We start from the raw sequence: 25950 nt of genomic DNA on the forward strand, positions 1-25950 counted from the left end.
AAGCAAATAATTATTGTTGTATAAATATAGAGGTAGGTTGAAAAATATGTATTTTGCTTTAACGAATCAAAGACAAGCTGTGGGGTGGGGCAGACTTTGCAGAGCAGGGAATAGGCTTGTGCTTGTGGGAGAAAATGACACATATGCCCTCCTGCCAGCCCAACAAAATCCCTGCTGGTCTTCTAAATTTGCAGCTGTGAGCCAAGAGGCTGTACTATTTTGAGTAGAAGAAAAGGAATGGAATTATGCTCCCAAGCCCCTGCTGTGTGTCTTGAGATTAGCATTTCACTGTACGGTCAGCAAAGCTCCAACTCAGGCAGAGGAGATGGAACATTATCGCACTCCTTTCCAGGGTTCACCTGAGCTCCAGCCCATACATAAGCTGTGAGGTCCTCGATTTCCTTATAACTAACATCATTTTATGGCTTGGCAGACCTGGGGCCAACTGCTGTTCTCAGTATCCCTGCCAGTATCCCTGAGAGTTTGAGGGATTTCCATATGAACCAACTCTTCAGCACTATGACTTTCACAGGAAATACTGCTATTTTTCTACAATGCTATGAAGTCTCTCATAGAGACCTGCTCCTACCCTGTCGAATCCCCGGTTTGTCACCTTTAATGTTGAAGATGGATACTGAAGGTTCCAAATGAGTAGATGCATTTCTTTAAAAATTGCTAAATGCAACTTTCTTTTTTATCCAACAGGATTTGTTTTCTTCCAATCAATCCGTAATAGCAAAGAACTCATCTTTATCTAGCAAAGTGACAACAAAAACATCACTATCTCTGTTTGAAGATGAGGACGAAGAGGTAGGTGGTATTTGAAAACAGCTAGATCTCACTTCAGAGTAAATGTATAACCTTAATGCAGGCCTGCATGTCATCATGCCTTTAGGCTGATTGTCATCCCCCGGGGAAATACTAAACTTAAAACTGCCTCTTGAATGTCTCTTGAATGCCTCTAGTGTGGGAGAGCCCATGACATCCCTAGGTAATTGGTTCCACTGTTGTACTGCTCTAACAGACAGGACGTTTTTCTTGATGTCCAGCTGGAATCTGGTTTCCTGAACCCTGAGATGATTGAGAACAGATTCTGGCCCTCTGACCACCCAATCAAGAAGAAGACGAGGATGAAACTTTTGAGAAACAAATTGCCAGTGTTTCAAGGAAGTGTGATGTAGTAGTGATGGGGGACTTCAATTACCCTGATATCTGTTGGGAGACCATTACTGCCAAAAACCGGCCCTTCCAAGAAATTCCTGACATGTGTGGGTGACAACTTTCTCCTACAGAAAGTGGAGGAAGGAACTAGAGGATCGGCAATCCTTGACTTGATATTGACCAATAGGGATGTTTTGTTGTTTATTCGTTCAGCCACTTCCGACTCTTCGTGACTTCATGGACCAGCCCACGCCAGAGCTTTCTGTCGGCCGTTGCCACCCCCAGCTCCCCCAAGGTCAAGTCTGTCACCTCCAGAATATCATCCATCCATCTTGCCCTTGGTCGGCCCCTCTTCCTTTTGCCTTCCACTTTCCCTAGCATCAGCCTCTTCTCCAGGGTATCCTGTCTTCTCATTATGTGGCCAAAGTACTTCAGTTTTGCCTTTAATACCATTCCCTCAAGTGAGCAGTCTGGCTTTATTTCCTGGAGTATGGACTGGTTTGATCTTCTTGCAGTCCAAGGCACTCAGAATTTTCCTCCAACACCACAGTTCAAAAGCATCTATCTTCCTTCGCTCAGCTTTCCTTATGGTCCAGCTCTCGCAGCCATAGGTTACTACGGGGAATACCATTGCTTTAACTAAGCGGACCTTTGTTGTCAGTGTGGTGTGGATAAAGTGGCAGTTACGGGAACTCTGGGGGAAAGTGACCACGTCATACTTGTATTCTTGATGATGAAGGAGACAAAAGTTGAGTGTAGCCATACACTTACTCTGGATTTTAGGAAAGCTGATTTTAATAAATTCAGAACTATGATAAGTAAGGTCCCGTGGCAAGTGAGCCTAATGAGAAAAGGCGTGCAGGATGGGTGGGAGTATTTTAAAAAGGAAATTTTAAAGGCACAGTTACAAACAATTCCAACAAGGAGAAAAGATAGAAGACAACAGAGGAAACCAATGTGGCTCCACAAAAAGCTTAGAGATGACCTGAAAACAAAAAAGGATACATATAGGAAGTGGAAGGAAGGCCAGGCTACAAAAAAAGAGTACAGACAGGTGGCACAGAAGTGTCACAATGGCGTCAGGAAGGCTAAAGCTGTGAATGAGCTGAGATTAGCGAGGGATGCTAAAAGAAATAAAAAGGCTTTCTTCAGATATGTGAGTAGTAAAAGACAGAGGAAAGAAATGGTGGTTCAACTGCTTAATGAGGATGGCAAATTGATAACAGATGACAAAGAAAAGGCTGAAGAGCTCAATTCCTACTTTGCCTCAGTCTTCTCCCAAAAGTGGGTCTATGACCCCCCTGAAAAAAGTGAAGCAGAAGTTGAGGGGGCAGGATTGCAGTTTGAGATTGATAAACAAATGGTCAAAGAACACCTAATTTCCTTGAATGAGTTCAAATCTCCAGGGCCCGATAAACTGCATCCTAGAGTAATGAAGGAGCTAGTGGAAGAACTCTCAGAACCTTCGTCTATTATCTTTGCAAAATCATGGAAGACGGGTGAGGTGCCGGACGACTTGAGGAGGGCTAACGTCCCTAACTTCAAAAAAGGCAAAAAGGAGGAACCTGGGAACTACAGACCAGTCAGTCTGGCATCCATCCCTGGGAAAATTCTGGAGCAGATTATAAAGAAGTCAATCTGAAAACACCTTGAAATCAATGCAGTGATTACTAGAAGCCAACATGGATTTGTCAGGAACAAATCCTGTCAGACTAATTTGATCTCATTTTTTGATAGGATAACCTCCCTTGTGGACTGTGGGAATGCACTCTTCAAATACTTAAAAGGTTGTCACACAGAGGAGAGCCAGGATCTCTTCTCAATCCTCCCAGAGTGCAGGACACAGAATAATGGGCTCAAGTTAAAGGAAGCCAGATTCCAGCTGGACATCAGGAAGAACTTCCTGACTGTTAGAGCAGTACGACAATGGAATCAGTTACCTAGGGAGCTTGTGGGCTCTCCCACACTAGAGGCATTCAAGAGGCAGCTGGACAAGCATCTGTCAGGGATGCTTTAGGGTGGATTTCTGCATTGAGCAGGGGGTTGGACTCGATGGCTTTGTAGGCCCCTTCCAACTCTGCTATTCTATGATCCTCTGTGTGACAACCTTTCAAGTACAAAACATTGGCAACAGTTTGGAGTGGATCTGAGAATGCAAAATTTTCTCATTCACCAGGTTGCAGCACAAAACTTGGGATTTGTGGCACAAAATGGCACAAAACTAACACATACTTTTTGCACCAGTTTGGAGTTGACCTGACAATTAGAATTTCATAGAATAGTAGAGTTGGAAGGATCCTGCTCAATGCAGGAATCCACCTTAAAGCATACCTGTCCAGCTGCATCTTAAAGACCTCTAGTGTGGGAGAGCCCTAGGTAATAGGTTCCATTGTTGTACTGCTCTAATGGTCAGGATTCTTTTCCTGATGTCCAGCCAGAATCTTGCTTCCTGTAACTTGAGCCCATTATTCCATGTCCTGCACTCTGGGATGATTGAGAAGAGATCCTGGCCCTTCTCTGTGTGATAACCTTTCAAGTACTAGAAGAGTGCTATCATGTCTCCCCTCAGTCTTCTCTTCTCAAGGCTAAACATGCCCAATTCTTTCAGACTCTCCTTATAGGGTTTTGTTTCCAGACCCCTCATCATCCTCATTGCCCTCCTCTGAATCGCCTCCAGCTTATCTGCGTCCTTCTTGAAGTGTGGTGTCCAGAACTGGACGCAATATTCAAGATGAGGCCTAACCAGTGCCAAGGGGAACTAATACCTCGCTTGATTTAGAAGCTACATTTCTATTAATGCAGCCCAAAATAATATCTTTTTTTTTTTTTGCAACCGCATCACACTGTTCAGCTTGTGATTTACAACAATTCCAATATCCTTCTCACTTGTAGCATTGCTGAGCCAAGTATCCCCCATCTTGTAACTGGTTTCTTTTTCCTATGTGTAGAACTTGGCATTGTTGTTGTTTGTTTGTTTATTTCGGTCATAGACCAGCACAACAGAAAACATCATCACAATAATATTAAAAAACCCAATATACAATAAAATACATACATAAAATCCATAAAACGCGGCAGTCTCAGCCTAAGTCTAAGGTGCAATAAAATTCTTCAACATCAATTTCACACAGCCATATCACACTGTTGGCTCATATTCAGCTTGCAATCTACAACAATTCCAAGATCCTTCTCGTTTGTAGTATTGCTGAGGCAAGTATCCCCCATCTTGTAACTGTGCCTTTGGTTTCTATTTCCTAAATGTAGAACTTGGCATTTATCCCTATTAAATTTCATCCTGTTGTTTTCAGCCCAGTCCTCCAGCCTATCAAGATCAGGTTGAAGTTTGTTTTTGTCTTCCAGAATGTTAGCTATTCTACCCAATTTTTTGTTATCTGCAAATTTGATAAGCATTCCCTGCACCTCCTCGTCCAAGTCATTCATAAAAATGTTGAAGAGCGCTGGGCCAAGGACTGAGCCCTGCGGTACCTCGATTGTTATCTTCCCCCAGTTTGAGAAAGCACCATTGATAAGTACAACTTGGACCTGTTCAGAAGACACTTTAAACCCTGCTGGTTAAGGCTTTTGGTTAAGCAGCAAGGTTTAAGGTGTCTTGTGTGATGTGCTTTGCTGAACCCTGCTCACTCCCTAACCACAGTTGGACCGTCTGCAGTTGGGTTAGAGGCTCTAACGGTGGTTTAAAGTGTTGTGTGTGACAGCATAGCTTGTGGTTAGTGCTAACCCCAGAGAACCACAGTTTCTCTGACACAACATCAGGTCCTTTGAGTCTGATGTTCTAGCCAACTGTAGATTCACCTAATAGTTGCTCCATCTAGCCCACTTTTAGCTGGTTATCTAATCAGAACGTAATGGGGCACTTCATCAAAAGCTTTGCTGAAGTCAAGATATATTACGTCCACAGCATTCCCATAGTCCACAAGGGAGGTTGCATGATCAAAAAATGAGATCAGATTAGTCTGGCAGGATTTGTTCCTGACAAATCCATGTTGGTTTCTAGTAATCACTGCATTTTTTTCAAGGTGCTTACAGATTGACCTCTTTATAAACCTATCCAGAATTTTCCCAAGGATTGACCTATGTTCCTCCTTTTTGAAGATAGGGACAACGTTAGCCCCACTCCAGTCATCTGGCATTTCACCCATTCTCCATAATTTCACAAAGATAATAGACAGCAGTTCTGAGAGTTCTTCTGCCAGCTCCTTTATTACTCTAGGGTGCATTTCATCGGGCGCTTGAAATTTGAACTTGTTCAAAGAAATTAGGTGTTCTTTGACTGTCTAAAGGGGCCGCTTTTGGCAGAATTTGTCTCCCAACAGATATTGGGGGAAATCCCCCATTACTACTACATCGCACTTCCTTGAAACATTGGCAATTTGCTTATCAAAAGTTTCATCCTTGTCTTCTCCTCAGTTAGGTAGACACCAATTATCATGTTTGTTTTATTCCTCTTCCCATTTATTTTAATCCAGATGCTCTCGATGGGGCTACCAGGCTCATCCTTCTGTATTTCTGTGCGGGTATTTTTAACATATAGTGCGACTTCACCTCCTTTCTTTTTCTTCTGTTCTTTTTGAACAAGTTATATCCTTCAGTTGCTATATTCCAGTCATGGGAGTCATCCCACCAAGTTTCAGTTATACCTATAAAGTCGTATTTGCCTTCATGTATTAAGAGTTCAAGTTCATTCTGGTTGTTTCTCATACTTTGGGCATTACCATATTTTTTGTTCCTCTTTGTAGCTAACTGTTATTCTTACCAGGAGGTCAATCTATACTCTTTTTTTCCCCCATGGTTGGAACTGGCAAAGAGGAGCCTGGGACCAATAGAATACACAAAAGTTTTAGTCACATGGTCCCTGCTTTTTCCTGGGCGATAGGGGGAAATAACCCATTTCTCTTTTGCATTATATTCTAGAAATATGTTAGTTTTTAATTGGGTTTGAGGGCTCTTAGCCTACTGAGCTAAGTCTGAGAAGCTGGGTAGCCCGTCCCCTTGGTATCCTAGCATCTTGACCCCACCTATAGCCAAGAGAAGGCACTATCTGAAATGTGATAACTGCCTTCCCGACATACCAGGAATGGAAAGAAAGAAAGTCTCTCACACCCCACATTTCTATTAGAACTCCCTAAGAAAAGTGGAACTTTTCAGTCTTTCAACTGGGGGTAACATATTTATCTTCACTGGTTCAAATTCCTGTATCTTCTCAGGCAAAAGCCATATTCTGGGGAGAAATAACTGCAGAAAACAAAATGCAAGAGAACATTTTCTTTCAAAATGCTGATTTTATTATTCCTGCAACAGGAAATTCTCTCTCGGAAGTTGTGGGACCAAGGAAACGCTAGAGGATAGTGTAGAGTGACTTGGGCCTGCATGCTTTGCACAGTTTGAGACTGGAAAGGAAGAGGGAGGGTGGGGAAGCCCCTTTGTGATCAGAGGTAGGTGGTTTAGGGATTCAGAGAAGAGAACTGTATCCCTGTTAAATCCTTAATTGTTAGATGTGGATCCTCCTCAGGGCAACATCAAGAGAGTTTAAAAGGGACAGATTAAGTCTTCTAGATGGGGTGAGTTTGTATTTCCTTGATAGGGCACATATCTTTCTTGTAGAAGATCTTCAGTTTAGTCCATGGCATCTCCCGCTATAAGAGATCCTTTTAACAAGGCTGTAAAGGAACCATGAATGAAAACTTTGTAAGCCACTGTCAATCAGAGTAGACCAAACTGGACTAGATGGACCAGTGATCTGACTTGTATAAGGCAACTTCATATGATCACATCTCTGCTACAGCTAAAATTAACTCTGCTACAGCTAAAATTAAGCTGGCTTTTATTTAATGGGCCCAAGAAAGACATATGCTGTATATTATAGTGAGAGGCTGTGTGGCATTACCCACAGTTCTGTTCCCTTAGGTATGTCTAACTTTGTATGTTTAGTGAGTGCAGAATGTTGGACGGAGTGGGTGTGGCTGGTGATTCTGTGAAAGGGGGGGAGGAGTAGGAATGTTGGTTGGGAGTAGAGGGTGCCAGTTAGGCTTATGAGTGGTGTGGAGAGTGAAAGGAGATAAGATTTTAAGAGATTTAAGATTACTGTTGTTATTATTAAAAACAAGTAGATTAAGCAGATTAACTTGAATTTGAAGTAACTAAGATCTGTTAACAAAAATAAGCATTTTATTTTGTTTTGTTACCTGAAACCACATGTCTGCTTGGCTTTATCACCTGCTCTACAGTTACTATAGTAAACACCATATAACCTTCAGCTTATTACATACACAGTAAAACCTTTTCAGATTCTAGCCTTTACCCTCTCATATGAGGGAAAGGTTGTGTTTTACCCTACTCTCAGGTTGCTCAAGTGGTGGTGCTTGGCTTGAGGAGGGTTTGTGTGCAACAAGGCCTGGTGTGTGAGGCCTGTGTCGTGACAGGTTGCTTTAATTTTCTAGAATGGTGTCTCACTGTTTTGGTAGCTTCTCAATTAATGTGAACTTTCACTGATGCTTCTTGATGTGTGCTTAAGCCTGCGAGGACAAAACATGTTATAAGTAACTGCTGTATTTTTAGGACCACTGGAATATCACGGAAGAGGTCAAACCTACCACTGAATGCAGCCAAAAGGGAGGACCTGCAACGTCTACCTGTGCTGTGAGCCATGCTATTAAGAAGGGCCTCTTTGAGGAGGAAGGGGATGAGGATTTGTTTGCTATCACTAAAGACAGGTAAAATGTTTGGCATCAAGGATGTGTCTACTACTTTTCTTGGCACTGAGTACAGTACTGTTTTACCAAAAACATCACATACAAGGCTGTGGTGTGTGGTGTTTTGGCCTTCACCTTCAATTTCCTCAGTATCAGCCCTCCAACGAAAAATAAGCCTGTAAATCTTCTCCAGCTTGGATTTTAATCTGGCTTTTAATACTTACCTCTGCTTTAACATGAGCAGTATCACGGCCCCAGAGCTTGTTTCTGGGCCTGGCGACATTTGCTGGCATCTGTACTAATAATTCTTATAAAATTATTTGAAGAATTCTTATAAAATTATTTGAAGAATTATTTATAATTCTTATAAAATTATTTTAATCTAAGATAGATTAACTCAGTTTAGTTTTTAATTTACCAAGAGCACTCAGAAATGGATTTTATCTGATGTAAACTAGAGGAGCTGCCAATGACAAACCAGTGAAGATAATTGAATGTTAGTTGTTATCTTAGCAAGCGCAGGTACTTTGCTATTAATCTGAATGTGCTGATAGTACCAGTACAGATTTTATAGGAGAGTGACTCACACAACTATAGAATTCTAGGTACTGGCAAATTCAGGGCTGCATTTGAAATATGGTGATAATACAGAGGAGGCTAAGATTTATGCAAAGCAATTGCATATTTTCCCCTACTAGGGACTCAGAGCTTGCCAAAAACCATAACAACCCTTTATTCCACTCAGTGGTACTACTGGCTAATATTTTGTGGTCCTAGCATTGTATTGTTGTTACAATCTACACGTTTAGGTCAAGAATTCTAATGTGACAACGTTATTCGGGTGATGTGGTTTGGCTTCTTTCTTTTTTTCTTGCTGCAGTCAAAGAAAACCTCAAAAAGCTGCTCTCCTATTTGAAGATGATGCTGTAAATGGAGGCTTGCTCTTCGACTTTGAACCATCCCATCTCCTGTCTGGTGTCCAAGTAACAACAGTTTGCGAACCACAAGTATGTACTATTCTAAAATTAGGAATTTCCAAACAATTTAAGCAATCCTGTATTCCTGAGGCTCAGCAGCTCCCCCACCTCATATCCTGCTTCCATTCAAGGGATGGACGTTTTGCCATTTTCTCTGCCTAACCAGCTAGTACCTGTTCTACACAATGTTTGTTCCATTCCTATACATTCAAAGAGGACTGTGAAGGGAAGGCAGGAGTTACAGACTCTCTCCAGTTTATAATTTGTCCTCGCATTTCTGTGAGAGACAGCAACCCCATTTTGGGAAATTCTGGATTAAATGTAAAAACAAGAGCCTAGTAGCATCTTTAAAAGAGTGATACATTCATTATGGTGAAAAAAAAATCATGGACTAGTGTCCATCAGCTGGATAATGTCCATCATTATCCAATAATAGTGTCCATCAGCTGGATAATGATGATCTGGATTATTTTCTATAAAAGCATTTGCCAAAGTAAATGTCTTAGTCTTTAAAATGCTATAAGGCTTTCAATTTTTTTTGCAGCAAACACAACAAACATGGCTATGTCGGGGTAATCACTGAACTTAAGCTTGCTGTAAAATACAGACGCACAGTGATAGCAGAGTATACAGCGGCTCTTAACTATGAACACAGCAAAGACTAAAAAATATAAGGCAGAGATTTTTGTTTGTAGGGTACAAAAATAAATACTTTACTGACAGAAAATAATTAGTTATGGCAAAACAATGTACAATTCAATACTCACACATGGTCACATGATATACAGCTTACAACAGGTTTCACAGCAGCGAGAGTGATGATTTAATCTCGTTACAGTGGTTCCAAACACTCTTTATATACACTTCACAGTACAAATGATGCAATCAATAATTGGCACTAATAGAAAAATTAACACTATGTCATAGTCCAATTATTCAATCAAGCCCATCTGCAAAGTTGACCTTTCAGTGATTGTCTTTTGCTGACTTCACACTTCTTCCAGGATTTGCAGAATCGTCCAGGAATATGGAAAAGGAAAAACAGAGTCCAGTCCAGGACTCAACAGGCTACCTTTCTGGATTAAATGTAATCCTGTTATAAAACAGTCTCTGCTATGTCACTCTCATTGTCTGCGTTTGGATGTCACAGTAAACCATAGTTAAGATTAACTACAGTTTGCTGGGTCTGGATGACACTGAGCCACTCACTGGTGAACAATTCTGAACTCGCAGTCACACTGGAGTAATTAGAAAATGCTTGACTAATTTCTTTGCTGATCTGCATTCAACACTTCACTCCTGCGCATATGCATTTAATAGTCAAGCACTGCTTGCAAACTTCCCAGATCTCTCCTAGCTATGTGGCATGTTTGAGGTAAACAGGCTGCATGAAGAAAAATGCTGGAGGTGGGGAGCTCACCTACCTTGAAGAGGACCCTTGAGGCAAGAGCATCTATGTGCCCCTGTAACCTTTTTAAATCTTTTCCTATTCAATCTATTCAATCCTATTCATACCACCATGTACATTGATGGTGCTATATAAATAAATAATAATAATAATAATAATAATAATCTAACAGAGGCATAGCACCTAAAATTCTTCTCCACCTTGGATTTTAATCTGAACTAGAGAAAATTGCCTAGGGTTGGAGTGTTTGCCTCTTCTTTGAGGCAAGTAGTACAAGTTCTAGAACTTACTTTCAGGGCCTGAGCATCTCTAGTCGTACTTTACTATAGATTTATACACATTAAACCCTTTGCTCCTTTTTATTAAGTCCCTGTTGTCTTATGTTGAAATATTGCTGAAAGTTTCTTTCAAAACCTTGACAAACCATGATGAGTGCATTCAAAAGTTTTTAAATTACTCATTCATTGTTTCCAAAAGAACATTGTTCCAGTGATGCCAAATTCTGTCACTTCTACTTATTCAGACCAGAATTCGTGGTGGTTGTAATACTTGAAATAAAGAACAAAACTACAGGAGGGTCTTCTTCCAGATGCTACTTGGTCAAAGTAATATTTCAGCTCAGAAAATATTCTTCTCTCCCCTCCCTGTGTCCCCAGTCAGATTGGCTCTTGAAGTCCTTTCCCGGTAGCCTGTGGATTGGATCATTTTCTTGAGACATCTGGAATTGTTAAGTGGAGCCTCACATTTTTCCTGTTCTTCTGCTTGAGGCCCTTTGGCTTAATTTGTGGCGTTTGGCTGATGAAAGATCCTACCATATAGTTTTAGATGAGACTTACCTGACCCCCACCACCACAACCACCCTGCTGGGCTGGTGGCCATGGTTGGCTTTTCAGGTTGCAACTCTCTTCTGTTTGCAGTATTGAAATCAGCAAGCTTTCTAATTGCATAGGAAAAGGGTCAGACTGCTCATCCTTTACTTATTGGTCAACAGGCAGACTTGGTGGAAGCACCTCAGAAGAAACTAGCGGAAGAGAAAGCAGGGCCTTTGGATGAACCTGGTATGCTACATGGTTGCGGCCTTGGAAGAACAGATGTAGCAGAGCAGCAAAGGAATGAGGAAGTGAGGAAAACCTATTGATTTTGAGAGAAGCCCTGGGAAATGATCGTTTAGAAAGTACCTGTTCTGTGGCTAGTGGAACATAATGGGCAGATTGTTGGAGTTAAGACCTACGAGAGTTTGGTTCAAATTCCAGTTAAGCTTGATTAGCCGCTAGGCAAGTCACATTCTCTCAGCCAGATGATGCTGTTCCTTTAGATTTTAGTCAAGTCCTTTATTAAAAATAGGCTCAAAGCAGCATATAAACACAAAGTATAATATCAAAGTAACATCTAATAAAATAACACATTAAAACATGGTCCTAGAAAAATAAAAAATGTCAGGTTGATTAGATAAAATCAGACTCCCAAGAAATTGTCAATTGATAAACAAGAAAGGCTTTTTTGCTTCAAAAGTATTATTTTCTTCCAGTAGAAGGTAGTGGTTATCATAATCTGTTTAGCACAATTGATATATATGACAGTTTACAAGATAATATAAACGAAAACTTAGGCTCCTGCCCCTTTGCAACCTAAATTTTAGCAAAGGGGAAAACAACATCGATACTCCCAGAGTGCAGGACACGGAATAACGGGCTCAAGTTAAAGGAAGCCAGATTCCAGCTGGACATCAGGAAAAACTTCCTTACTGTTAGAGCAGTACGACAATGGAATCAGTTACCTAGGGAGGTTGTGGGCTCTCCCACACTAGAGGCCTTCAAGAGGCAGCTGGACAACCATCTGTCAGGGATGCTTTAGGGTGGATTCCTGCATTGAGCAGGGGGTTGGACTCGATGGACTTGTAGGCCCCTTCCAACTCTGCTATTCTATGATTCTATGACAGAGCAATTAGGGGAAAAGCAGAAATGCAAATATATTAATTCCAAAATCCATATTGCTGTAATACTTTTATTAGGCCAACCGAAAGATTACCCCGAAATTGTGCAAGCTTTCAAGATCCCCAGATCTCTTCTTCAATCAATATGTTATAAAAGGGGGGCAGGGCAGAGGAGTTAACTAGATGGTGAAGTCACATTGTCTTCAAAACCAGACTAGCTACTCTCAGGAGTAGTATAGGAAGAGGGGTCTGCAGGTCATGTGATAGTTACAGGAGGGCTTTGCTGCCTCAGGTTATGCTGGGAAGAAGGAGTGGGGGAGAGTTTGATCCTCCATTTGTGGCAATACAAAGTCCAGCTATTCTCAGGAGTGTTTTCCATACTGGTAGAGTCCAAGACAGCGAATGGAAGAGTCACTTCAAAGGTGGGAGCCAAAGGCTTGTATGGCTTGCGTCCAGGATATTTGAGGAAATGCTGCCCCCTACATCCATCTCCCAAACATTGAAATCTAGTAGTGACAGCTTGTTTTAAGTGCCAACTACTATAAAATTAATGATGGTAGCCAAATGGGTTCTTTCTGTTATAGCCGAGGATTATGGGACTGCTTCTTAGAAGAAACCTGTCAGATCTGGGAGCATTGTCCATTTAAGCTGATCTTGAAAAACCATTTTATTCAGATTAGTTTTCAACTGTTGAATTTGCTAATTAGAGTTGTTACTTGCCACAGATGTGTGAAAATAAGTTATTGTTTTATTCATTACACTATTCTCTTCTTTGGAAACATTTTGTTAAAAGGCAGCTTGTTTTTTCAAAATAAAATAAATATATATATAAGGAGGCAGCAAGGGAGAGGAGGAGACAGCCCAGACAGAAAGATTATCAACTGTCAAGGAGAGTAGGGGTATTGTTAGAGCAAAAGGTTGAGCCATGATGTAAAATGAAAATTAAGAGGTGGTCATGGGAGCAGTATAGCACAGCAGCATAGAGATATGGGAGGGGAAATAGGGGCATATAGGATGAACTTGATAGAAACAGTGTAGTGGAAGGAAGAGGGGTAGCAGTGCTGGAACTAGCAAGATTTGTCAAGAAGGAGGCCAGCACAATCACTGTAGCCTCCATGAAGAGGTGTGCAGTAAGAAAAAAAGGCCTATAAAGAAGGGGCTAGTGGCAGTAGCAGTGGTGGAGTGATGGGGAAGCCAAGTTTCAGTAGTGGCAAGTGCTGGAGAGATTGGGAGAGGAAAAATCATTAAGAATCATTAAAATCACTATTCATTAAGAATAGTAACTGTTTTGAGGGGGGGATCAAAAAGAACACATTCTAAATATAAGCAGGGACAGGAGAGAAAGTTTGATTGCAATGGAGATAGCATTGAAAGTTCCACAAAGGGCTTGTTTGTTTGGTTCTGAGTGGGAAATACCATGGAAAAAGACCCTACATTTTTTGTGGTCAATAGTGAAGAAGGAAAAGCAGCACCCACAGATCTCAAAGGACAGGGGAGAAGACACTCCAAAGTATACTTGGGTCTCACAGCTTTAAACCAGCAACTTGAATTGGACTTGGAAAAACTGGAACAGATGTTCCAAGGCTGAAGTATTTTGCAGTTCATCATTTTTAAAAGGCCACAGAATTCTGCATTAGTTGAAGTGTCTAAACAGAGTGATTGCATTAATTTAATTTGAGGCTACCAATGTATGGATGGTTATGGCCGTTATTGCCACACATCCTTCAATGTACCTTCAATGTATATATGTATAATAACCAATGCGGGTCCAAGGGGCCCTTTAATGGGTGTAGTGTGTAGGCAATGGACTTCTGCACTATGGTTTTACTAAAATGGAGAAAAACTACTTCTGAAATGGGCAAATTAGCTCAAACACTCATTCAAAGTTTAAAAACCATGAACTATTTTTACAGAAGTTTATTCTCAAAACCAAGAATGCGCCTTCATTACAGACAAGAAACTGTTCACATCTTTGAATGATCAAAGAGTTGGAGACAGATTTGTTGGGGAAGCTCCTTGATCATTTGCTTGCCTGAGACATGTATGACCTTGAGCCTCAACAGCCAGGTGCTGGCTATTCTCCACATGTTTTCATAAGTGTGACTGAAAACAACTGTTAATATCTGAGAAAGGGCACCTATACTGTGTTATTTCCATTACTGGAGCGTAGAGTGTAAAATCAAATTAGTTAGTTTTAAATATAGCGCAAGCATTTTAAGCTCATTCTGCCCTAGATCTTAATGACAACTCATATTTATTTATTAATCCTCAGCCCCTTATGGAAAAAGATACCAGGAGAAAAATTAAAAGTGTATACAGTTTGTTTGAAGATGAAGAGAAAAATGAAAATGTGGATGTTAGTAAGAGCACACAGAAAGAAATAGGGAAGGTGAGTAATATGCATGGCAGTTTGAGGAGGAATCCTCAGAGAAGGTAACATTCCTCAGTACAGCCACATAGCTCAATTGGGATCGAATTTTTAACAAATTCCCTTTAGGAAGCAACAGGTGGTGAATGAGCCTGACTCACTTGGGAACGTCTTTGGGACTACATCCACTAGTGAAACCTGGAAGTCCAGGGGTGGGGGTCAGAGAAACACACGTGCTACTCTGCCTGCTGCACACTCCTTAGAGGTCTTCGCTTCAGCAGCCTCCAACATGCTATGATGTTGGTTAGCAGGGTCTGTGAAAACTGCCTCCCCTGTGAAGGTGATGTGGAAGTCCTGGGTGAAATCCTTCCATAAATAGGATACTGGCTCCATATCCTGGTAGTGGGGGAAAGGGCACATGGGCAGAGTGGAGTGTGAGCCAGCTTTAAATGCCTTGTACCTCACCTGGGTTATCTGTTTGTTAGCCTGTGGTCAGGAATGCTGGGAGTTGTAGTTCAGAACATCTGGAAGACACAAAGTTGAGAAAGGCTTCTGTACAATTGAAATCCCTCCTGCTGGGATTTTGCTGCCTCAAAACTATCTGTTTTAGGGCTCATGATCACTAGCTACAATTTGTTATGTCATTTAAATAAAGCACCATTGCTTATTTAACCCATCATGGGTTATCGTGACATTCAAACCCAGTCTGACATGTTATAACCAATTTCTGCCACAATGTGTTATGAGGACCATTAAGTCATCATCAGTTTTATTTCCTTTCCAGACCCCAGAGAAGAATGTTTGTTCCAAGAGCACGGGCGTCTTTCAAGATGAAGAACTTCTCTTCAGCAAAAAAATGCAGAAAGACAATGATCCTGATTTTGATCTTTTTGCCAGTAACAAAAATGGGGTCAGTTAGTATAAATTACTTTCAGAATGTTTGCTTAAAAATGGATTATGTTGATTTCAAAGAAAAGGAACCATTTATGCTGGTGTGGTAGCATGCAAACTATAGATCTGGTAGTTAGGCTTAAAGTACCTTTTTACACTTCTTAAAATGTAAACATTACTAAGTTTTATGTGTGCTTCTGTTTCACTGCCATGGCACAATTGCAGAAGAACCTGAGAAAAATTACCATGGGAGGAACCCTCAACAAGGTAAATACAACAAACAGACAAGGACCATGCAACCCAGTTCAAGACATACTGGGTTGCAGCAATCCCCCCATTGTGGGGCTCCGTAGGACTCCAAGGGCTCATCTACACCAAGCAGGATATTCCGCTATGAAAGTGGCATTTAAAAGGCAGGAGCCACACTGCTGCATTATAGCAGTACTGAAGTGTACTGACAACTGTTGGGGCCCATTGAGACATACTGCGTATACACTGCTTTCATATGGCTATATGCTGCTTGGTGTGGCTCCTGCCTTTTTATACCACTTTCATAGTGGAATATCCTGCTTGGTGTAGATGAGCCCCAAATCTGGGTGATAAATTGGTCCATACTGATGTTCTTCAAAGCAATTCTCTTACTCTTCACATTATTGGTCACCACAAATGTGGACATTTTATGTGTTGTCCACAATCCCTTCAGATTAAGGAATTTCACAACCCAGTGGACAAGAAATATCTTCTAAGAACATTTACCAATTGTGGCATGCAAAATGTGATCTATATTATCAAATGTTCTTGACCTAAATTGTATGTCGGCCAAACCTCCAGACCACTTAGGATCAGGATCACTGAGCATAAGAGTAGAATACATACTCATCATATGGAAGCCCCGTTGACTGCCCACTTCCAGCAATGCCATCATTCACCTGACTCTTTAAATTCTTTTGCATTTGAACATATAGAACCGATGCCATTGAAATGTGTTTTGCTGTCTGAAATACTATCTAAGAGGCTTTCTAGATACACAGATTAAATTCATTGGCCTCGGGGGCCTCTCAATGATCAATTAGATCTATCACCTTTCTTGTAAATTGTTTCCTTTAAATTGCATTCTTGTAAATTGTTTCCTTTAAATTGTTTTGTGTAAATTATAATGTTGACAATTTTGATCATTGCATATGTACATGTTGCAATTTTGCAACCTTGTATGATGCTTTGATAAGATCACTTCATTGGTAATTTTATCTTCTGTGAAATTGTATCATGGGTAAAACCATGTTATGTGCCAAATTGAGTTTTCAGCCAATTCAGTGTCGCACATTGGACCTCATTAATATGATTGCAGCTTAATTGCACCTTTAACAGAATAGTTTTTTCTAATTAGCCTTGTTACACTGTTGCAGCTGCTCTTATCATATAAAACTTACTCTGGCATCTTTCATGCTCAAGCCACAACATTCCTCCTACACGCTTAACATTGATATGACCAAGAAAGCACTAGGTGGGTTATGAGTTCTCACAAGCAAGTACTTTGCAATCTTTATTTTTCATTATTACTTTGGTTAAACACAGCCTATATTTGTTCTCATTGTCTAAATATTTTAGGACATGAGAAGTAATGCCAGCAGAGGAATAATTGAGCTCCTGTAAGAATTTAAACTTTTGACTCCCTGCAGGTAACATCCTTAGTTATGTCAAATCAGTAATTTATTTGTACTTTCCTGAGTATTTATCCTCCCTCACTCTTTATCTTATACCTTAATTTCATTTTCGACCTGGAACAAGAGAGACATAGAGCATGGCCGGAAAAACATCACAGAGTCACTTTCCCTATATTTTCTGATGAGGCATTGAAACAACCAACACATTCCGGAGTTGTTGTCTTCTGTTATCTATTGAGTATTATCTCCAGTGGCTTTACCTGGGGTGAATAACATGCCCATTTAGAAAGAATTAACTAGAACCAATGTTGTTTTCTGCATTGTATATTTTGTATACAGTATATTGAATTGTGTAACCCATAGGGTGTATCATTTATATGCATGATAAGAGCATCTAGTAGTAACTGCATGAATATCCAGCATTACTTATATTTAGCATTATACAGTATATGATTAATAACGTTCAACAATTTATGTTTCATGGTCCTTGTCTGTTTGTTTGAAGAACCTGAGAAACAAGTTAGCCAGACGCGTGTCTTTTGCAGTAAGAAAAGATCTGATAGAACCTTTAAGGGAAGTCTGCATATAGTGTAAGAAGCAGGACTTGAATATGCTTGTAATAAAAAAAAAAGTAGCAGACACCTAAATCTCCAACATTGCAATACAATAGGGCGTCATTCCATCATGAGACCCCTTATCCACAGCTTAAAGAGGTATAAGCAGGTCAGGCAAAATTCATGAAAATTGCGTAGAGCCACAAATGATCTGGCACTACTATTCTGTAAATAAATTACCACATTTTTAGATTTAAGGAAAAATGTTTAGCAAGTAAATGAGTCTGAACTGTTTCCTTTTCTAGGTTTCAACTCCCAGGATAAAATCATCATCTGAAGGAGAGCTGTTTGGCGATGAGGATGGGGATGAGGATGGCGGCCTCTTCAGAGCCTTGAAAGCAAAGCCCTTGGTAGTTACTATTTTATCTTAAGAATTTGACAAATAGGAAAGAAGGCAGAGAGGTTGCCTGTTACTTTGCATTTAATAAGCCTTGCATATTATCACCTGGAATTTTGTGTTTTATTCTTTTAAATGACATTTTCCTATAGTGGAGGTGGCTATCAAAGCAAGTCCTGCCTATTGAAGCAGGTGGGAGGAGCTGCTGGTTGTACTGAAAGACATGATCTCTCCTTCAGGCCATTAGGATTCCCTGCAAGATCTTTTCATTTGTTTTGCAAAGACCTCTCAGTGTGTCCCATCCACCCTGGATAGAGTTGTCTCACTGATGGGGGAAGTAATGGGCACATCTCAGGGAATTCCTCAGAAGTTCTGGATTCTTCCAGAAAACCTGTTGTGCCAGTAGAGATGTAAAATGTCTGGAAATGTTTAAGCCATTGAAGAGAGTTCCTGAGGGTTTGTTTTCCCTAGGGAAAAATGGAAAAATAAGCAACGCCTTTTTTTTAGTGCTCTTTACAGATCTAAAGTTACTTCATTGCTTTAAGAAAGCCTTCCTCAACCTGGTGCCCTCCAGTTATTTTGGACTTCAGCTCCCATCAGCCTCATGCAACATGACCAATGGTCAGGAATGCTGGGTATTGTAGTCTAAAACATCTGAAGAGCACCAGGTTGGGGAAGGCTGTTCTAGGAACATGAAACACCCTACAACGAAACTCAGTAGCCATGTTCCTATGGCATAAGCATGGGACTGACACCACCACTAGAGACAACTTTTAAGTGCCAGCAATTAAACAGTTTTATGGATAAGGCATCATTACTAGTGGTGAGGACTAATTAAGAATTTTATTACAAACTGTGGCAGTGAGTTATATAGATCCAAGCCCCCGAGTAAATTTGGAAAAACAACAACAACAACCAGAAGTGGGGTAACCCATGCTGTACTATCACATCTGGAGACAGTGGTGGGATAACCTTATACCAGGGGTCCCCAACCTTTTTGGACCTGTGGGAGCATCTGGAAAACTGCTGTGGGAAGTTGCCACTTTGGCATTTACCTATTGCATCTGTGAATCTTAGGCTGTGTCTTATTCAACAAAAATGTTTGTTTTACATCTATTGGACACTTCATTGTCTCTTTAATAAAGGAATGACTAACTTGGCTAGTTGATGGTGCAGAAAAGCTAATGATTCTTTTAAAACGTATTGGTAATGTCCAATAGTAGCTTGTTTTGGGGAGGAGATTATTACACAGATAAATTTTGTTGTGAGACAGTCTTTAATATTCACTGATGTGTACACACTCTTTTAAATGATGGAAATTAACAAATGGTTAACGTAAATGGATTCTCCACACCGTTTTCACAGCTAAAAGACTGCTATTACAACATTGGAAGGATAAGCACTCATGTTCTCCAGGTTGGTGTGAGGAAGGCATCCCACAGTGGGTTAACTCCCCCTATCGCCCAGGAAAAGCAGGGACTCACGTGACTGAGTTTTAAGCCCTCTATCGGTCTGAAGCTCCTCCTAGCCAGTTTGTCTGCCCAGGACAGAGCTACTTCTCATCTCCTCCTATCTCAAGCCTATACTTATCTCTATTTCTAGCATTTTTTAAACTTCTTACCTCTTTGACTTTCTTTCTTATAACCAGCCTTTATTTTTTTCATCCTCTCTTACCAAAAAACAAACAAACAAAAACTTCTCTGCTTCTTTTTCTCTGCCGCTTGCCTATCCTCCATGACCCCTCCGGCAAAGAAAACCATTTTGAAGCCTCAAAAGATAAAGAAAACAATGACTCATGTGAGAGGAAGCCATCAGCAGACAAAAGGATGACCTGCCAGAAAGGTCAAGGAGACAACCAGTTTGCCTAGGCTGCCTACTGAGTCTCCCAGCCACGGAGGATCAAAGAGATCACCAGCCCGGAGGCCAAGGCCCCTCGCTGAGTCTCTTACACACCAGGAACGGTGCGATCCCGGCCTCAAAAGATGCAGCCGAGACTGAGGGAGTCGGGGGCTCAGCACGCCACCCTCTCCACTCAGAACAAGAGGAGGAAGCAACGGAGCAGCTGGATGCTCCAACAGCATCAAGGGTGAGATCAAATCCATTCTTTCTCCCCCACGTGGATGTTTCCCGCCAAACAAAGCGGGCGGCCATTTTGAGTTGCAGTTTCGATTCCAACTTGCAAAGGGAAGCCCCTCCTCCTTCCACCTCCTCCATTGCTCAGACACAGAATAATGAGATAGCCCCAACACCTATCCCAAGCATGGCTCAAATAGATAAATCTGTTTTAGCACAGATCACTAAGGCAGTACTGGATAATCTGTCTGACCATTTGTTAGACAAGCAAACCTTGAGATCAAACGGTTCTGCAAAACGCACCAGAAGCTTGCACACTTCTGAGTCTTCCTCCTCTCCTCCTCCACAATTAGAAAACAAAAATAAAAACAATGATAAAACAAAAAACAAAAATAAGGCTTTCAGGTCAAAACAGCCCAATTCTTCCCATTGTCTGCACTCATCAGCAGGCTCTGGGGATGACTCTCCAGACCCACACTCCATAGCCAAAGGTCGCTCTAACAAATCCAAGACCCCCTTGGCTGAGCCCCACCATGACAGTGATTCCTCCATAATGTCACTGCAGGAGTTCTTTTCAGAAGGAGAGGAGGGTGGATGGTCAGACATAGAAATTACAGACCATATCTCGGCTGATCGATTCTTTAACAAAGAGGATTTTTTACCTTTATTGTCCAAAGCAATTGTCTCTCTAGCTAGTGAGCCAGTACAACCCGACAAACAGCAATCTTTATCTAGAGGGGCAGCGATGTTTCCAGAACCCAAGCCAACCACCAGAGAGGTCCCTTTTCCCAATTCCTTTAATAAATTAATGAAGGAGGAGTGGAAATCTCCCTTCCAGGGAAAAAAGGGAGTCAGTACAACGCAGAGGTTTTATACTCTTCCTCACAATGTGATGGAAGAATTAAAAATTCCATTAGTAGATGCCCCTGTGGCGGCCTTGCTCTCAGGCGCTGTATTGCCAAAAGATGGTGACTTTCCCCTAAAAGACCACGGGGAAAGAAGATCAGATACAGCTTTAAAAAAGGCGCATGAAGCTTCAGCATTAGCTTTAAGGGCCTCAGCAGTATCATCTTTTTTCGCTAGAGCTTCCATCTTATGGGTGGAAGACATAATAAACAATAAGGAATTAGATCAGCCTACTTTATACAGAGGACTGCTCAAACTCTCTAAATCTTTTGCCTTCCTGGCTGATGCTAAACAAGATGCGCTTCAGTTTTCAGCCCGCTCCACAGCAGCTGCCAGACATTCCATTTGGCTTAAGCACTGGAATGTTGATCTTCCCTCAAGGGGAAATCTTGCGACTGTACCTTTCACAGGTGCACACCTTTTTGGAGAAGAGGCCTTAAAAGATGTCCTCATAGAGACTAAGGATAAGAAAAAAGTTATGCCTTCATCCTTCCGGCGAGAAGATAAAAAACTCATCCAGTCTTATACATCCTTTCGCCCATTCCGGACCACTAACCAATCTTCCTTTCGATCCAAAAGCTACAGGTTTCCTAAACCAGCATGGTCCAGATCCCGCTTCTGGTTCAGAAGCGCCAACTCCTCTAGCGCTTCTGCCAAAACCCCTTCTACTTTCCAGACCTCAAGGTCTGGACGACAGCAATTCTGACGCCAGGGAACCCTTCATCGGGGGGAGACTTCAACATTTCCTCCCAGCATGGGAACAATCCACAGATGATCGCTGGGTCCTGGACACCATCTCCCATGGTTATCTCATAGAGTTTTGGAAACAACCTCCCCCTCGGTTCATCCCATCCCCCACATCACAATCCGCCACCAAGAATCACATCATATCTACCGCCATACAGCATCTACTTCAAATAGGAGCGATAGAACCAGTACCATCCATAGAAAAATATGAAGGTATTTATTCCATCTTATTTCTAGTAGCCAAAAAGGGCAAAGGCTGGAGACCAATTCTGGACCTCAAGCATCTGAACAGGTTTGTCAAATATCGAAAATTCCGTATGGAGACACTGCAAACCATCAAAGAAGCCCTTCACAAAGCAGAATATTTGACTTCCATAGACCTCAAGAGGCATATCTGCATATTCCCATCTCACTACCTCACAGAAAATTCCTATGCTTCACCTACCAGAACTGTCATTACCAGTACAAAGCACTTCCATTTGGCCTATCCTCGGCACCCCGCATCTTCACCAAGATCAGGGTGACACTAATAGCTCATCTCCAGCTAAAAGGCGTGCATATTTATCCATATTTGGACGACCTTCTTATCCATTCTGTTTCCAGTCAGAAAGCCTCGCAGGATCTACAGACAACTGTCAAGTGCCTAGAAAGACACGGCTTTGTCAAAAACAGAAAAAAGAGCCATCTCACACCCACCCAGGTCCTCCCTCATCTAGGAGCACTCATCGACACCTCCAAGGGTTTAATATTCCTCTCCCCAGAGAGAATAGTCAAGCTTCAGGACCGCTCAAGGGCAATTCATCGGCAAAGAATAACCAACTTAATGGCTGCTGCGCATCTTCTGGGTTTAATGATCTCATGCCTCGGCATTCTCCCATGGGCCAGGCTGCATTCTCGCCCCCTTCAGTGGTTCCTATTGCCCTTCCAAGCTCAAATAGCAAGGAGGGATCGCCTCCCAATACTTCTCCCTCTGCACGTCAGAGACTCCCTCATGTGGTGGCAAGACCTCCAAAATCTACAGGTGGGCAGCCCCTTCCAGGAGCCTCAGAGGATCTTACTGACAACAGATGCCAGCCTCGAAGGGTGGGGAGCCCACTGCAACTCTCTCCTGGCCCAAGGAAAATGGAATGCAGAGGAAAAATGCCACAGCATCAACTGGCTGGAGCTCAGGGCAGTACACCTGGGTCTAAAAGCATTCTCACGCCATCTGCGACATTCTCATGTCCTAGTCAGAACGGACAACACAACAACACGAGCCCACATAACGCGTCAAGGGGGTTCCAAATCCCTCTCCCTACACCTGGAGGCCCAGAGCATGCTATTATGGGCCGAACAGAACTTAGCCTCCATATCAGCCCAACACATCAAAGGGACCCTGAACCATACAGCAGACTATCTGAGTCGGCAACAAATAGGCCCAGGGGAATGGAGCCTACATCCAGCAGTCTTCCAGAGAATCATACACCATTTCGGCCCACTAACACTGGACCTGTTTGCATCCAGGCACAACCACAAGCTGCCAAGATTTCTCTCCAGATTCCAGTCTTACGGAGCCAAAGGGATAGATGCACTATATATCAACTGGCCGAAAGAGAGGCTCTACGCACTCCCTCCAATCCCCCTCTTAGCCAGAGTTCTACAAAAATTCAGAAAGGAACAAGCCACTGTAGTCCTAGTAGCCCCCTTCTGGCCCCGACGCCCCTGGTTCTCCGAGATTCTAGCCCTAGCAGTGCATGGTCCATGGTTCCTGCCCCAGATCTCAGATCTCTTGTCTCAGGGACCAGTATTGCACCCAGACCCAAATTGGCTCAAACTAGCCGCTTGGCTGCTGAAAGTTCCATCTACTTAATTCTGGATTATTCTGAGGATGTCATATCCACCCTGCTGGCATTCCGCAAGGACTCCACCACCAGAATTTACAAAACAACCTGGAAGTCCTTCTGCAGGTGGAGTGAAAGGGAGAAGCTTATTTCCACGGGCAACAAGTGTCAAGGAACTCCTAGCCTTTCTCCAACAAGGCCTCCAGATGGGTTTAAAACCGGGTACCCTGCGCAGGCAAACGTCAGCCCTGTCATAAGTCCTTTCCAGGCCTGGTAGGCAGCCACTGAGTTCACACCCTCACATCAAAAGATTCCTCCGTGGAGCAGCACTCAAGAGTCCTCCCATTGTCCATAGGTTTTCTTCCTGGAGCCTACACGTTGTACTTTCTGCAATGACTAAACCTCCCTTCGAACCAATTGCCTCTATCCCACTACGCATTTTGTCACAAAAAGTTCTTTTCCTTGTGGCCATAACATCTGCTCGCAGAATCTCAGAGTTCTTCTTCGTGGTCTCTGTGCATCACACATATGGGCTCTGCGCCTGCGCGAAGCCCCGCTTCGGGAATCTTCTATAGCTAAGAGGCATTTTGGGCGGGAACCCCTCCCCCTCTACTGCGCATATGCAGAGGGGTTCCCGCCCAGATTCCCTTGGTTCTTCTTCGACTGTCTCAGCGACAGCCTCGTCGGGAATGCTTTCCAATCTATAATACAAAAAATAGCTAAGACTTACCTTCGTTTTTTCCTCTTTGCTCTTATTTCATTCTCCTTCTTCTCTTTTACCTAAAAAAAATAATAATAAAATGTTATTATTACTCTTCATACTTTACCTCAGAAATCTTTCCTTCCTATCTTCGCCTGTATGGGCCCCAAGGCCCCGTTTAAAAAGTGTGCCCGTTGCGGCACAAAACTGCCGCCTTCGGATGGACACAACTTCTGTGTAATATGCCTAGGAGAAGGGCACAAGGTTGATACTTGCCCCAACTGCCAAGTATTTTCCAAGTTGACCAGACGCCACAGAGCGGATAAACTAAGGGCTGAGCTGTGGGAAAGGGCACTTAGAGCAGTAGATAAACCTGCCATGGCGCAAGAAGAGCCGTTCGTGCCTCCAGCTCCCGTCCAGCCGACAACGAGTCGAGCTGACCGGCCCCAACAAGACACTCCTGCTACAGCAGGACGGTCTTTAGCTACGGCCGTAGCCAAAAAGCTATCCAAAAAAGCGAGGACGCCAAAATCCTCCGACAAAGCTAAACACAAGAAAAAATCTAAAGTTCATTCGCACGATATCGAAAGAAGGGCGTCGACATCGAAAAAGACGACTGGTCCAGCACGACCATCGACAGCTCAACAAATACCTATGCAATCAACTTCGACAGTCGACCCCATAACTACAACATCATTATCAGAAGGGGAGATAAGAGATGCTTCCTCTACTCGTAGCAGGGATCTGCTTCCATTGTCCACAGAGCAACCGATCCCTTCACGATCGATTGATTTACCTACTGCGGGACGTCACAGGTCCGAGCACCGAGATCGGGCTTCAAGCCGTTATCGATCTCCGGACTCAGTACGGTCCTCGGATTCTCGATATAGAGAGCACGATCAGTACTATCGGAGACAACATCGCTCCCGATCCCCCTTAAGAGACTGGGAGAGAGAGTCTCAATGGTCGTTACCTCCTAGACATACATACCAGTATGCAAACTGGCGAGAACTCGAAGATCGATATCGACGGTCACCAACCCAACGCCGGCCTTCGGCAACGGTATCCGCACCGGAGCCGATATCGACAGCTCGTGCAAGCCAAGTGCTTACGCGAGACATAGAATTAAGGCAACTACCACAGGCAACTGAAACAGCAACCCATGAAAATCAACGCATGGAAATTCAGACGGTACAGATACACTCCTCTGATCACTCCGTGGAAGATTATTGCTCTGATTCGTCATCGGTGGCCTCACCAGCCCCATCAATACCATCACCCGACTCCATAGTCGAAGCACAAGGAGCTGTTTCTCCTTCAGAGGGCCTTGGACATTTTGCTGATATTGTCCAAAGAATGGCCCAATCCTTAGGGATCAAGACAAGACAATCACTGGAAAGGCTTACAGACCCTGTTTTTGAAGCCATCTATACAGAGGCAACAACACCGGTAGCCATCCCCTTCCTCCCTACAATAGCAAGATCTGTTAAAGAGCATTGGAAAGATCCCGCGGCGCTACAACCTTCATCAAAGAGGCTCGACAACATGTACAGAGTACTGGAAAAGGATGCGGAATTTTTATTTACGCACCCCCAACCAAACTATAATTGTCGAGTCAGCGCAAGGATGCATACAGCACCA

At 42.5% G+C, this 25950-nt stretch overlaps 1 protein-coding gene across 1 annotated transcript in view; it reads left to right on the forward strand.

The window, feature by feature from the left end:
• WASHC2C (WASH complex subunit 2C) overlaps nt 1-25950 on the forward strand; it is a 96003-nt gene that overhangs the window by 46868 nt on the left and 23185 nt on the right. The window contains exons 17-23 of the mRNA XM_063125898.1: nt 706-810; nt 7738-7892; nt 8752-8878; nt 11248-11376; nt 14462-14578; nt 15342-15467; nt 17972-18076. Coding sequence (XP_062981968.1) covers nt 706-810; nt 7738-7892; nt 8752-8878; nt 11248-11376; nt 14462-14578; nt 15342-15467; nt 17972-18076 — 864 coding nt within the window. The remainder of the gene's footprint in view (nt 1-705; nt 811-7737; nt 7893-8751; nt 8879-11247; nt 11377-14461; nt 14579-15341; nt 15468-17971; nt 18077-25950) is intronic.

The sequence above is a fragment of the Elgaria multicarinata genome, chromosome 5 (assembly GCF_023053635.1).
Source record: "Elgaria multicarinata webbii isolate HBS135686 ecotype San Diego chromosome 5, rElgMul1.1.pri, whole genome shotgun sequence".
Lineage (NCBI taxonomy): Eukaryota > Metazoa > Chordata > Lepidosauria > Squamata > Anguidae > Elgaria > Elgaria multicarinata.